The sequence below is a fragment of the Pagrus major genome, chromosome 16 (assembly GCF_040436345.1).
Source record: "Pagrus major chromosome 16, Pma_NU_1.0".
NCBI classification, from domain to species: domain Eukaryota; kingdom Metazoa; phylum Chordata; class Actinopteri; order Spariformes; family Sparidae; genus Pagrus; species Pagrus major.
This window is the reverse complement of record NC_133230.1, coordinates 19,324,254-19,340,049: the sequence shown is the minus strand read 5'-3', so window position 1 is coordinate 19,340,049 and position 15,796 is coordinate 19,324,254. Positions and strand designations below refer to the sequence as shown.

Sequence of the window (15,796 nt, the reverse complement as noted above, 5' to 3'; positions counted from 1 at the left end):
TGGGCTCGTGCAAAAATCGCTGCACGAGCGTTTGTCACAAAAGTAACACGTTTTCTCCAAAGTTGTTTGTTTTCCAGAGTCAAATTAATGTTTTTAAGCTCAAACGAGGAGGGAATTTAAACGGAAGTCGGCACTGAGTCGTGGTTGCACACGCACCGGTGAAGTTACTGTGTTTATTTCCCTTTCTAATCGGTTTAAACGCGAGAATTGTTGCGTGCACTCACCTCACAGCTGTCAGTGGAAGAGGCCGAAACACGCCATCTCAAGTGGACTAAACGCAGGAAGCGAAAATGAGTTTATTCAGTCACACTGCTGTGATATTTTGGAGGCTGTCGGTGTTTGTTATTACTGGATTATGAGACACTATTTGCTGCAGCCTACTCCGGCGTCAGGACCAGCAGGTGAGACCAATGAAATACCGGCGCAGGCTCGCACCGACCAATCAGGCTGCAGCAAGGGGGCGGATGCTGCGATTCAAGATTGGTGGCGACCCAGCAGCGAAGTGGCGCACAGCGGGCCCGTGCTTTAATTTGACAAGGACGTCCCAGAGAGACACATCTGACAAGCTGCGGACCAATCAGCTGTCTCATCCGCTGTGCGAGGACGATGAGGTGCTCACTTCTTTAATAGGATTTTTGATAGTTTCAGATGCAGTGCAGTTCTCTGGATCCACCTGTTGCGCACACAAACAAAGGCACTTCATTTTTAAGGTGGTTTAAAGTGATTTTCAAACTGCACGAAGCAACAGGCTTTCAAACAAAAAACCCATGTCAGTTAATTAGGTTGCATAGTGGATTTAAAACAAACACTGATAAATTAAAGTGTTGTTTTATGGCCACAGAATGAAGTAAACAGCCTCTGTAGACATCTTAGGCCAGGGGTCAACCTTTACTATCAAAAGAGCCACTTTTGCATGCAAAATAAATAAATAAATGAATACATTTTAATAAAATCTCTGTGGCTACTCTGCAGTAGCCTAGGCTTTTCATCTTCATGCAAATTTCTGCCGGGTTTGACCAACAAAATACACAAAGCTTGACTCCAAGTATACCAAAACTAGGTGACATTAACTTTATATGACACCAGATTGCATCAAATTTACAATGGAAGAAGTACGACTTTTACAGCATCAGTGACCTCTTTTTAAAAGCTGCTCTGGTTTCATTAGAGGCCTGTTTTAATGTCGACACACATTAAATGGTTTATATAATGATGCTAGTAAACCACAGGCCATACAACCTAAATAACCAAGCACTAAAAACTGTGGGAAGACTGCTTTATTAACACTGTAGAAATACACTGCCACATATGTAGAGGAGGAGTGGATCCAAGTTATGTAGCCATTGATTCATAATGAAGTATTTAATCATAGCACGCTTCGTAGACATGTTGCTTATTGCTGCATTATATCTGACGTTTACATGTAAAAAAAAAAAAACATTGTACTACGAATACTACAAAGTGTACGTCAGCAACATTAACTGCATACTTTTAGTTTCATTTCATGGTTTGTTTGACATCAGAAACTTCAAGGCATCATGTTAAAGAGGCAATCAAAATGAATAGTACTTGAATTGTTTTAGCTAAAAACAAAATGTAGACTTTCTACAATAGAGTACCCTTCTACACTTACAGTACAGATTTACCTAGTTGTACAGCTTATCAGTAATTTAAAGATCGGAACGTGATTCACTCTTCATGTATATAAGTCAAAGTGGTGTCACGTTCTTTTTAATAGTTTCAGATTTTTATTCCAGTTGGTTTTGTGCCACCTTACGGTTACTTATCCAGTGTACGGCTACTTTATAAGGCACACTAAAAGCACAGTTGAAAATTAATAAATACAATAAATTAGAAAAAATTGCACCCATTGTTTGGTCACGTCAGGAAAAGCAGTAATACGATGACATTCCAAGAATAAGAGGCAGAAAATGGAGTGCAATCTGCTCATATAAGACAGACTTGTAAAGTTAAAATGTTCATTGGCGAGTCCTCTGAAAAAGTCTGCAGCTACACGATACAACATTGTTGGTAAGAACCTGGGTTTGAGGAGAAACAGATCACTGTGTGTTCCCAAATGAGAGCAAAAATTGTATAACTGTCATGGAAGTGAGTCCTTACATCTCAAAGCAAACAAAGAGTGCAGGCAGTAAGCTTCAAGGCACAACACCGTCTCTGCTGCCATATTTCCGCGGCTGTAAATCCACAACAACGTGCAGCAGCAGCAGCTTCAGGTTTCCTCCCTTCATTTTCGGAATGAATACGGCTGACATCTTCTCAAAAAAAAGAAATGCTTTTCAAGGTTTTGGTTTGGAGATTTCAGAAAGGAATGCATGTGAGGAGGAGTGTAAGGCAGAGTGAAAGAACAGCTACAGTACAACACCCCTACTGGGCTGGAGTTTGGTCTCGTGAATATGTGAAAAAAACGGAATGTGCCCATCTTTGCCTTTCAATGTCTTTCAAAATGCGAGGGGGAAAAAAGTAGAAATGCTTGTTTTTTAGTCTTGCTTGAGGTCAGATGCTTCAGAGGATCTCAAGCTGACTGGTGGTTGTTCCAGGTTGACTGGTATACCAGCAGGAGCCACTCCATCGTTGTTGACCAGAGCTCCATAAGAGAAGGAGCCATTGAAGTCTACCAAGCCTTTGTCATGAATAGTTGGGACACCTGATGATGGAAAGGACAGGCAAGATACAGTAAGGTTTAAGTAAGCACTGTGAGTTAAAATGAGAATGCAAACGTTTTTTTAGCTATTAGCTCTGTTAGCTGTAAGCTCCACTAGCTGTTAGCTCTATTAGCCAAACACACCACTGGACTCTGCTGCCTACTGGTGGCTAAAAGCTAACAGCTAACTAGCGCTCTTCCTGCAGATTTCAAAAGCTAACTTTACTCAAAACTTTGAAGATGATTAGTGTTGTCTGACATTGTTTCATAGATGCTGAATGGTATTAGTCTTGAAAATCTTGCCCTGTGTAGCTGTAAATCTCGACAGATATCATTTTCACTTTTTACATAAAGTTTATACAAACCATTGGTCATATCCATAGTGACACACGGCTCAAAGGTCTTGGTCCTTTTCCTGTTTTTGGTGATGAGAAAGACCCCCAGGAAACAGAATGCAGATCTGTACAAAGCACAAAACAATCTGCCTTTATTCAAAATAAATACAGTTTAACTGCTGTTTACAATATTTCAAATGTCTGATTGACTATGTTTATTAGTTTTTGGCTATAGCAGGACAAAGAAAGTGTTAAGCCTCACAGCAGACACTGTGGTTGCAAAGGGTGCAGGTGTTAATAAGAACATAAATGATGGCTAATAAAAATAAATATTATATAAATATTTCACTAATATTACCATTTACATGCAGCTGTGCAAACACAGCATCCCTCTTTCATTCGTTTAACCAACTTCTTGAAAAAGGCCGCCTTTGCAATTTCTGCACATATCCAAAAACCTGCTGCTATCCAAGTCTTTTATAATGTTTAAAAGGTGTGTTTCTCCTTCTAACCAGAAATGTGATCTTTTCTGTTGGTTAGACAATGCGCAGACATGACTGTAAACTATAAAGAGGTCGTGTGCATGCTCCTAAAATGTCAAAATTTATTTGTGAGAGAGGCATATAATGATCGATCACTCACCCCAACAAAAACATGCAGATGTGAAGGATGTCTTCATTCTTAAACTCTAAGTAAAACACAGCTCCTAGAAAAGAAAAACAGAAAAGAAGAAAACTTCAGGCTCCAGGACTGACACTCTTTCCACTGCACCAGTAAATCCAGGTCAGATTCAAGACTACCTGCAGGCAAAGACTCTTATAACTCACCAGCTCCTATGGCAAAGACAGTGGAGAGGATGTAGTTGACGCTGGCAATCAGAGAGCAGTCGTACAGCTTACAAGCTTGGGAGAGAAATCTAAGACGACAATAACACACACAAAAACTTAACTTTGTTCGTCTGTAAAGACAAAACATAAATAGCAAGCGAATACATGTATCTTTGACGTCACTAACAGCCAACCACAGCCAACCACAGCCACCACGCTAATCACACTGCTCTCTGTTTTCAGTAAATCATCTTTGATGTTCCTGTCACTCACCTGGCCTGGAAGACTGCTGAAGCCACCATGCACACGAACATGACGCTGAAGATCGGGTAGTTGAGCTGCATGGTGCCCTCGATGGTGAGAACCAACATGCCTGACACTGCCTTGACTGTTATGACTGTGACAGAGCCTGTGCACCAAAGTCAAAAGCACAGTTAGATACAGTACAAACAGCTCAGGTGCCTTCCGGACATTCACAAACAATATATTCTAATAAAGTGTGCTAATAGCTTGACTTTATAGACAGCTGGAAAATGACTGGCTTTAATGCCGGACACTCACCCAGTAGAGCGACCAGCAGCAGAATAATAACGAGGTAGTTAGCACGACGCTGTTTGTAGAAGTATAGAAGCAGGCAGAACGTGATGATCTCCAGGAGCTGTCGATTTAGGTAACAGCAACAATAAACACCAAATTAGCATCAAATCAACTAAACAGAAAGCACTACAGTCATTACCAGACTCAATAAAAGCACAATTAATTTCGAACAGAGACACATTTATGCTGATTAACAGCACAGGTCAAGAAGGCAGGGTCATTTGCTGTGTTTAATTCAAGTTTGGTAAATGTACTTAGTTACATTCCATCACTGATTTAAGGATGTTCTTATTACGCTGATGCATGTTCAAGTTAATTTATTGATAAGTTTGGTTTTTATTAGTAATTTGATGCTACAAAAAGCTGGAGTGACCTCATGATTGACAGCTGAGCCCTGCTAGCGATTGAACTGGTGGCTGATTAGGCAGGACTTCGATACAGCGGCTGATCATTACTACACAGATTTTTGTCGTCAATCTTTATACATGCCATTGATTTAGACTGAGAGATTTTTTTTTTTCCAGCTGCAGCTTCTGGTGTTGTAAAGAAAATGTGCCACTGAGTGTCTCAGTCTGTGTTGACAAGGGTTTTCTTGTAACCACTCTTCCTGTTTGTCCAATGTTTGGGTATTTACCGTATGTATTTAAGGTTTTAGATACTTTTACCTCTTACCACATTACATAATGATGCAATGTTCGTGACTGATGCATCAGCAATTCAGGGTGTGACTATTTAACCTCTGTAAGATGTCTTTAAATGTTATAAATATGATGAATCCCAGACATCAATTATGAATGACGCATTCAAATAATTGCTATTCCATCTAATATGACTAATTTTCCATATTCATTCATCATGGTTTACGTTGTTGAGTAGCCTGAATGTCTGGTGTGTCAGTTACAACCTGTGATTATGTAAGGCGAAAAGCAATACGTGTGAGAAACGCAGGAAAGGCGGACTTGCAAAGAGGAAATAGACCTATATTTTCTTATAAACACATCAAGCTACAGCCACAAACATGACAACTGAGTTTTTTGATACATCAAACAGTCTCAGGCAGCAAAAATAGAACATGAGAGTCACCAAACCTGTACTGCAGGACTGCCGTAGGGGTTGTATTTGCAAACCATAAATTATGAGTGCATGGACGTGTAAAAAGTCTTCAGGATATACACATGTTCTATATTTAATAAGCTATATCATACATATACAAATTTATATCTGTTTAGTGAGTGTGTTGTGGAAATTAACACAGTAGGTTAAAAAGCAGAAACTGAACTGAATCAATGTTGCTTTGAGACTCGTGATTCTGAACTTCTCTGTGAATGAAAATATCTTACCAGATACAAGAGAACAGGCCATCCGACCATGTGCTTCACAATGTTCTCTGCTTTGAGTTTTTCATGAGAGTTTGGTCCGAACGATACAAAGAGGTATGTTCCTCCTATGGTTAGGATACAGCCCAGGAAGGACAGCCCATATCGCTCTGAAATAACAACATAATATCATAAAAATGATATGCAATCAGTTCCAGTGAAATAAGAAAAGTGTTAGACTACATAGACACATTTTTTTAAGTCATTATACTGTAGCAGCTGAGCAGGAGGAATGTAGTTTGCCAAGTGCCTTTACGCTGATTATACATTTGCATTCAATGCAGCAAATGCCATGTTATTTGCATAATAACAAGAAGAGTGCCATCTTCAGTTCGACACGTAGGCAGAACTTACTTGCAAAGTCCTTTGGCTTCGATTTCTCACGCAGGAAAATAAGGCCCAAAATTGAGCTTGCTGGAAACAACAAAGAGGCATAACACAAGAAGTTAATACAACTTTTCCTTTTTTTCTTTTGAGTAATACATTTAGACGTTCATTGGCAATTGACCTTGTTTTCATAATACAGAATATTTATCTCTGAACACCTTCTACTAAAGTATGAGTGAACGTGGAACAATACTCACCGAGTACAGACACAGCATTCAGAGGTGCTACGAGAGAAAGGGGGGCGAAGGCATAAGAGACAAAGTTGGCTCCCTCGCCGAGGCAGGTGAGGACAAAACCGCACCACCAGGTCTTAGTGCGGTAGAAGGCACGCGGGTCCTTGGTTCCTGCTAACGTCACGTGGCTGAATTTCTGCGAGTGAGAGGCGTGCAGGTAAAACACGGTAACTTGGGTAAACACAGCGTCTACTCAGAGTATACTCAGCTTAGGCAAAACAAATTTAGAAAGCCAGTTTAAACAAAGCAAACAAGATATTGGAAATTACGAGTGCAAACAGGATGGGCGATAGGGGCAAAAACAAAGACAGCGTTGTATCATGATGACGTGATAACTGTTAATTATTTCATCCATGTAAGTTTCTATTGGAGGCTGATAATAATACAGTGATGACAGCTCAGCCTAGCTCTCCACAAAATCAAGACTGCTGTTCTGACCCCACCACAGTGTTGTCACGATACAGGGATCTCTAACTTTGATACAATACCCTGAAAAATATTGATATAGAGTATCAGCTGAGTAAAAGTAAAGGGTTATTCTGAGCCTGATGTTAGGGCACTGACATGAGAAGACACAATACAGAGAAATTAGAGAACATATTTCATATAGAAAACACAACAACGTTCATTCTTAACTAAGGTACATTTGAGGAAGTGTTTGTGGATGTCACAGCTGAATACTGTACCTGAACACTTAAGGAGATGCTGACAAGCACATTTCCAAATATAGCAAGTAAAGTGCCAATGAGATTATCCTAAAGAAGACAAACAGACAAGACATATTTATTTATTGGATTCAGTTATTATAAATAAAACGATACAATATAAGTAAATCTTATCTTTAGCTTTCTACTGAGTGACAAGGATGTGTTCAGTTCTCTGTTCCTACTCGCACAGTGACACAATCGGACATTTGGTTTTCTTTGTTTACTATCGGCATTCATCTGACAGCACTGACAGCATTCATACTCTTAATATGAGCTCAGAAACGTGAAACGACACAGAATAACGATACATAAACCACCCTAATGAGTGTTTCATTCCTACTCCGAGAAAAGAAAAGGCAGAAAGTAAAGTATTAACAGACTATTAAAAAGTAAAGTCAAGTGTCTCACCGTGTAGGAGCCTCCGTCGGCTCTGCTGGTATCCATACTGTCCGCCTTCAGAGGCAGTTTGTTAATTATCAGGACTACTCACACGTTCACATGTTATATATTTCATCTCGTCGCTTTCAGATTATACGTTTAGCACTCATAATTCGTGTGTTTATCTGACACTACGTCGAGGAAGACACCATCTTTGGGACGAGGAGCGCCTCACTTCCGAGTTCCTCCACCGACCTGCTTTCATGCGGCGACTTGACGCACGACGTAATCAGTCACGTGACCGCGGACAGGAAGTACTTTTCCTTTTACACAGTTGATATTAAAGATGACATAACAAATAGGCAAATATGTTTATAATGTTTTTCTCCAATATTACTGAATCCGCGAATTAACATTAATGCGATTTTTAAAATGTATTATTTGCTGTATTTGAGCCTGCAGTACCACTTGGTGGCACCAGGTTGTGCTATTGAGCTAGGATTCAGCCAAAAGCATTTAGCCTATGACAAAGATGTCGATCAGTTTAATTAGAAAATGAAATAAAATGAATGGAAGTCCATTTTCATCAGTTAAACAAAAAAGACAACTTAAGCCTTGATTTAAAAACAATTCTTTATTATTATGAGATTAAAAAACAAGTTGAAAAAGAGTTAAAAAGGCAAAATTATGAGATGAAAAGGCAAGATATTGAGTTTAAAAGTCACAATCATGAGATAAAATGTCACAATTATGAGATAAAATGTCACAATTGAGATAAAATTTCAAAATTGTGAGCTAAAATGTCACAATTGTGAGATAAATTGTCACAATGATGAGATAAAATGTCACAATTGTGAGATAAATTGTCACAATGATGAGATAAAATGTCACAATGATGAGATAAAATGTCACAATTGTGAGATAGATTGTCACAATGATGAGATAAAATGTCACAATTGTGAGATAAAATGTCACAATGATGAGATAAAATGTCACAATGATGAGATAAAATGTCACAATTGTAAGATAAAATGTCACAATGATGAGATAAAATGTCACAATGATGAGATAAAATGTCACAATTGTGAGATAGATTGTCACAATGATGAGATAAAATGTCAAAATGATGAGATAAACTGTCACAATTATGAGATAAAATGTCAAAATGATGAGATAAACTGTCACAATTATGAGATAAAATGTCACAATGATGAGATAAATTGTCGCAATGATGAGATAAAATGTCACAATTGTGAGATAAATTGTCACAATGATGAGATAAATTGTCGCAATGATGAGATAAAATGTCACAATTGTGAGATAAATTGTCACAATGATGAGATAAAATGTCACAATGATGAGATAAAATGTCACAATTGTGAGATAAATTGTCACAATGATGAGATAAAATGTCACAATTGTGAGATGAATTGTCACAATGATGAGATAAAATGTCACAATTGTAAGATAAATTGTCACAATGATGAGATAAAATGTCACAATGATGAGATAAAATGTCACAATGATGAGATAAAATGTCACAATTGTGAGATAAATTTCACAATGATGAGATAAAATGTCACAATGATGAGATAAAATGTCACAATTGTGAGATAAATTGTCACAATGATGAGATAAAATGTCACAATTATGAGATAAATTGTCACAATGATGAGATAAAATGTCACAATGATGAGATAAAATGTCAAAATGATGAGATAAACTGTCACAATTATGAGATAAAATGTCACAATGATGAGATAAATTGTCGCAATGATGAGATAAAATGTCACAATTGTGAGATAAATTGTCACAATGATGAGATAAATTGTCGCAATGATGAGATAAAATGTCACAATTGTGAGATAAATTGTCACAATGATGAGATAAAATGTCACAATGATGAGATAAAATGTCACAATTGTGAGATAAATTGTCACAATGATGAGATAAAATGTCACAATGATGAGATAAAATGTCACAATTGTGAGATAAATTGTCACAATGATGAGATAAAATGTCACAATGATGAGATAAAATGTCACAATTGTGAGATAAATTTCACAATGATGAGATAAAATGTCACAATGATGAGATAAAATGTCACAATTGTGAGATAAATTGTCACAATGATGAGATAAAATGTCAAAATGATGAGATAAAATGTCACAATGATGAGATAAAATGTCAAAATGATGATATAAACTGTCACAATTATGAGATAAATTGTCACAATGATGAGATAAAATGTCACAATGATGAGACCATCTCATCAATAAAATGTCAATTGTGAGATAAAATGTCACAATGATGAGATAAATTGTCACAATGATGAGAAAATGTCACAATGATGAGATAAAATGTCACAATGATGAGATAAAATGTCACAATGATGAGATAAAATGTCAAAATTGTGAGATAAATTGTCACATTGATGAGATAAAATCTCAAAATTGTGAGTTAAATTTCACAATGATGAGATAAAATCTCAAAATTATGAGTTAAATTTCACAATTATGAGATAAATTGTCACAATGATGAGATAAAATGTCACAATTGTGAGTTAAATTTCACAATTATGAGTTAAATTGTCACAATGATGAGATAAAATGTCACAATTGTCAGATAAAATGTCACAATGATGAGATAAAATGTCACAATGATGAGATAAAATGTCACAATTGTGAGATAAATTGTCACAATGATGAGATAAACTGTCACAATGATGAGATAAAATGTCACAATGATGAGATAAAATATCAAAATTATGAGTTAAATTGTCACAATTATGAGATAAATTGTCACAATGATGAGATAAATTGTCGCAATGATGAGATAAAATGTCACAATTGTGAGATAAATTGTCGCAATGATGAGATAAAATGTCACAATTGTGAGATAAATTGTCACAATGATGAGATAAATTGTCGCAATGATGAGATAAAATGTCACAATTGTGAGATAAATTGTCACAATGATGAGATAAAATGTCACAATGATGAGATAAAATGTCACAATTGTGAGATAAATTGTCACAATGATGAGATAAAATGTCACAATGATGAGATAAAATGTCACAATTGTGAGATAAATTGTCACAATGATGAGATAAAATGTCACAATGATGAGATAAAATGTCACAATTGTGAGATAAATTGTCACAATGATGAGATAAAATGTCACAATGATGAGATAAAATGTCACAATTGTGAGATAAATTGTCACAATGATGAGATAAAATGTCACAATGATGAGATAAAATGTCACAATTGTGAGATAAATTTCACAATGATGAGATAAAATGTCACAATGATGAGATAAAATGTCACAATTGTGAGATAAATTGTCACAATGATGAGATAAAATGTCAAAATGATGAGATAAAATGTCACAATGATGAGATAAAATGTCAAAATGATGATATAAACTGTCACAATTATGAGATAAATTGTCACAATGATGAGATAAAATGTCACAATGATGAGACCATCTCATCAATAAAATGTCAATTGTGAGATAAAATGTCACAATGATGAGATAAATTGTCACAATGATGAGAAAATGTCACAATGATGAGATAAAATGTCACAATGATGAGATAAAATGTCAAAATTGTGAGATAAATTGTCACATTGATGAGATAAAATCTCAAAATTGTGAGTTAAATTTCACAATGATGAGATAAAATCTCAAAATTATGAGTTAAATTTCACAATTATGAGATAAATTGTCACAATGATGAGATAAAATGTCACAATTGTGAGTTAAATTTCACAATTATGAGTTAAATTGTCACAATGATGAGATAAAATGTCACAATTGTCAGATAAAATGTCACAATGATGAGATAAAATGTCACAATGATGAGATAAAATGTCACAATTGTGAGATAAATTGTCACAATGATGAGATAAACTGTCACAATGATGAGATAAAATGTCACAATGATGAGATAAAATATCAAAATTATGAGTTAAATTGTCACAATTATGAGATAAATTGTCACAATGATGAGATAAATTGTCGCAATGATGAGATAAAATGTCACAATTGTGAGATAAATTGTCGCAATGATGAGATAAAATGTCACAATTGTGAGATAAATTGTCACAATGATGAGATAAATTGTCGCAATGATGAGATAAAATGTCACAATTGTGAGATAAATTGTCACAATGATGAGATAAAATGTCACAATGATGAGATAAAATGTCACAATTGTGAGATAAATTGTCACAATGATGAGATAAAATGTCACAATGATGAGATAAAATGTCACAATTGTGAGATAAATTGTCACAATGATGAGATAAAATGTCACAATGATGAGATAAAATGTCACAATTGTGAGATAAATTTCACAATGATGAGATAAAATGTCACAATGATGAGATAAAATGTCACAATTGTGAGATAAATTGTCACAATGATGAGATAAAATGTCAAAATGATGAGATAAAATGTCACAATGATGAGATAAAATGTCAAAATGATGATATAAACTGTCACAATTATGAGATAAATTGTCACAATGATGAGATAAAATGTCACAATGATGAGACCATCTCATCAATAAAATGTCAATTGTGAGATAAAATGTCACAATGATGAGATAAATTGTCACAATGATGAGAAAATGTCACAATGATGAGATAAAATGTCACAATGATGAGATAAAATGTCAAAATTGTGAGATAAATTGTCACATTGATGAGATAAAATCTCAAAATTGTGAGTTAAATTTCACAATGATGAGATAAAATCTCAAAATTATGAGTTAAATTTCACAATTATGAGATAAATTGTCACAATGATGAGATAAAATGTCACAATTGTGAGTTAAATTTCACAATTATGAGTTAAATTGTCACAATGATGAGATAAAATGTCACAATTGTCAGATAAAATGTCACAATGATGAGATAAAATGTCACAATGATGAGATAAAATGTCACAATTGTGAGATAAATTGTCACAATGATGAGATAAACTGTCACAATGATGAGATAAAATGTCACAATGATGAGATAAAATATCAAAATTATGAGTTAAATTGTCACAATTATGAGATAAATTGTCACAATGATGAGATAAAATGTCACAATGATGAGATAAAATGTCAAAATTGTGAGATAAATTGTCACAATGATGAGATAAAATGTCACAATTATGAGATAAAATGTCACAATTATGAGATAAAATGTCAAAATTGTGAGATAAAACTTCAAAATCATGAGATGAATGTTGACTTTTTATCTCATAATTTCAACTTTTAAATCTCATAATTATGACTTACCAAATTTAAAATGAATTTCAATTCTTATTATGAGTATTGCCCTGGTGACATTAGCCAGACATCTAGGACATGTCAAAGCCCAGTTATTATTTTTTTTAACTCATTCATCATATCCATCACAAACAGACTACATAAATAAATGAGGTGACACAAAGGTTATTTCTTTATATAATACATTAATCTGAATGTGGGCTGCCCCTCCTGATCCAGAAGGAATGAGTGATAATGACTATCTGACATGACATCATATTGTAATCCTGAATAACACTAATGGTATGTTTTCTCTTCTCTTTGTGTCATTGCAGCAGTGAAAGGAGGGACACGGTACAGGTGTGTCAGTAACAGTGTTTCTATAACTGGAGCTGCACAACAAAACAAAGGCATGTCAATGAAGGGTGTTAGCTTGCTGTTTGAAAAGACAGCAGAGTTTTTTAACATTTCCATCACGGGTAAAATCATAAATCATATGAGGAACTGATGAGTCATTGATTCCACATGTGGAATTGGCAAGAAATATGGCAAAGTGCAGTAGCTGTGGTGACAGTGCAGTAGCTGTGGTGACACGAGTGAGCTGCGGTTTAATGTAATATTTAAATAGGAAGGTAAGCTCAATAATAAATGGTAAATTTATAGTTAATTAAACTTGAGTTAACTGTTATCTCACGATAAACAAACAATGAAATGCTTTATTAAAAAAAATGTATTAAGTAATTGTTAAGGTTGATAAACATCTGTTGTAACTTTACGGCCATCCAAATAATGTTTATTTATGAACTACACCATATTTATAACCATTTTAAACATTATTGTATTGTAAACATTAACTGCAACTTAACAGTACTTTACAACTTTACAATAAATGATTGCTAAATAGATGGTTTTTAAAGCATTTCATGGTTTGTTAATGGTGAAATACTTATTAACTAAAGTTTAATAAACTATAAATTGACCATTTAATAATGATAGTTATTACAAGTTGTTGCAAAATAGGAAATACTGAACTTAAACTAAAGTTTACTCTACTCCAGTCTCAGGTGTTAACACAAACTCTCGATTTGAGTTTGCTCTTCACATTTCGTTTGCTAACCAGCAGAGGGAGTGAAACACCACAGCTGGGAGGACACCATCAGCCTGTCCCATTGTGCCCTAATGGAAGCCGAGACATTCAAAGTCCCCGCTGTCATTTGATGTTTCATTGGTATTTAATTCCACTCTTTGCCTGCAATGATCTGACACTGTAAATACCTGAATGCATGCTTCATATGAAAGTTATATAAGAAAGTGGTTATTTTTGGCACTGCCTTTTTTCTGACTGGCGTGTTGCAAGAACTGTGAAGTGATGATTTCTGCTGCGAATGCTCAGATCGAATTTTTCATCATAGCACACATTTGAATACGTTTTTATTGGAAATGGATGTATTCACCCTCTTCTTCAGAGTCCAAAAAGCTAGTCAGATTGCCATGACATCCAGTGAAAACAGTCTTCCTGACATCTAAAAGAGTTATCAGGAAAATCTTGTGCATCTTCTTTAAGTGGATTGCATGCATGCACTATAAATGGTACAAAATCATTTGTAAATGCATTACAGAGGCTGGTTTAATCCAATAGCAGCATATCTGTAGATGAAGGCATGGGATGTTTATCTGTACAGCATATTTCAATAACAAGGCAATACAAAATGCAGTAGACTGTCTGTGCTTTGACAGTCAGGGACCTGGTGTGTCATTAAACCATCATCTCCCTCCAAACTACAAAGCCTCTCTCCTTCCCAGCCTGTCACAGTCTGATGTCCTTCACGACTTATTGGAATGAGACGCGGCATTATGGCTCGTAGGTATCTGTCACTAAGACACTGATTTACAGCTCAGTGGCTTTTGGTTTGGGGGGTAGGATAAATAGAGACAGTGAACAGGTGCTTCTTCCTCAGGGTGTCAACAGGTATGTGGAGGTATGCAGATAAATGTCTTTTTTCCAATGCATGGCCTCATATGTAGTATGAACCATTATTCAAGGTGAATGCACCTAGCAATTACTGTCATTATCAAAGTGTCAAGAATACAGAAAACAAAAGAATGTGTAGTGTTTAGGTTTTTCTGTAAAGTCTTCCTCTTGGACTTCTTATGCAGTTTAGTTTGAAGTGAATTCATTTTGATTACTTTACTTGTGATTTAGTTGGTTTTGTGAACTACTACACACATTAGATTGTGACTGTGATGATAAATTAAATTTAAAAAATGACAGAACAATTCCCAGTGAATTGATGCAATTTGTTCCAACAATCCAACACGTAAAGCATCATCAGCACAGACTGATAATGTCACTTCAGTATCATTTTTAATGTTAATTATCAATAAAAAACAGCTTATTATGAATTTAATCTAATACATGCGATGATTTGTGCTTATACACATCAAAATCTATTTAAAAACCTCTTTCATGTCTTTTTAATACAATTGACAAACAAACATCTTCATAACAACACCACGAAATTAAATTTAATATGATTTTATGTCATTAAATATGCAAATGCTCAACAAAGCATCTATTCTGAGTAATTATCATAGCCTCACACTGTTACTATAACACAATTACAGCTTCTCTGTCAAGGCCTGTGATAGTATTAGTTGAATATTTATATATTTCTTAGGTTTCAGGAGTTGTCATCGTCTTGAGATCCTGGTGGTTAAGTAAGTAAAGGTGTGGCCCTTCCTGAGGACATCCGGTCATCCTGCATAGTGGACAGACCTGTTCAGTGCTATCTGTGTGTGTGTGTGTGTGTGTGTGTGTGTGTGTGTGTGTGTGTGTGTGTGTTTGTGCTTGTAAGTGAAAGATACAGCTTTGAATCCCCAAATGAATGTATTATCAGGCTGATGTGCAACAAACACTTATTCTGATTATCAATTAATCTGCTAATTCTGATTTATTTATTACTTTGATCCGTAGTGAAATATGCCTTTTATAATTTCTCAGAGCCCAGCCGACATCTTGAGTCTGCAG

General features: G+C 35.4%; 2 protein-coding genes across 2 annotated transcripts in view; both read right to left on the bottom strand.

Moving 5' to 3' along the window:
* Nucleotides 1–341, bottom strand: part of rcan3 (regulator of calcineurin 3) — a 39,679-nt gene extending 39,338 nt beyond the window's left edge. The window contains exon 1 of the mRNA XM_073484125.1: nt 225–341. The gene's annotated coding sequence lies outside the window, so the exon portion shown is untranslated. The remainder of the gene's footprint in view (nt 1–224) is intronic.
* Nucleotides 342–1,265: 924 nt separating this feature from the next.
* On the bottom strand, nt 1,266–7,771 carry nipal3 (NIPA like domain containing 3). Its single transcript, XM_073482703.1, has 11 exons — nt 7,533–7,771; nt 7,104–7,172; nt 6,382–6,553; nt 6,152–6,211; nt 5,762–5,907; nt 4,386–4,482; nt 4,098–4,233; nt 3,825–3,913; nt 3,640–3,703; nt 3,028–3,122; nt 1,266–2,665 (listed from the first exon to the last, which is right to left on the bottom strand). Exons 1-11 carry the CDS (start codon nt 7,566–7,568, stop codon nt 2,499–2,501), a joined length of 1,131 nt encoding a protein of 376 aa, XP_073338804.1. The 5' UTR covers nt 7,569–7,771; the 3' UTR covers nt 1,266–2,498.
* Between the last annotated feature and the right edge of the window lie 8,025 nt (nt 7,772–15,796).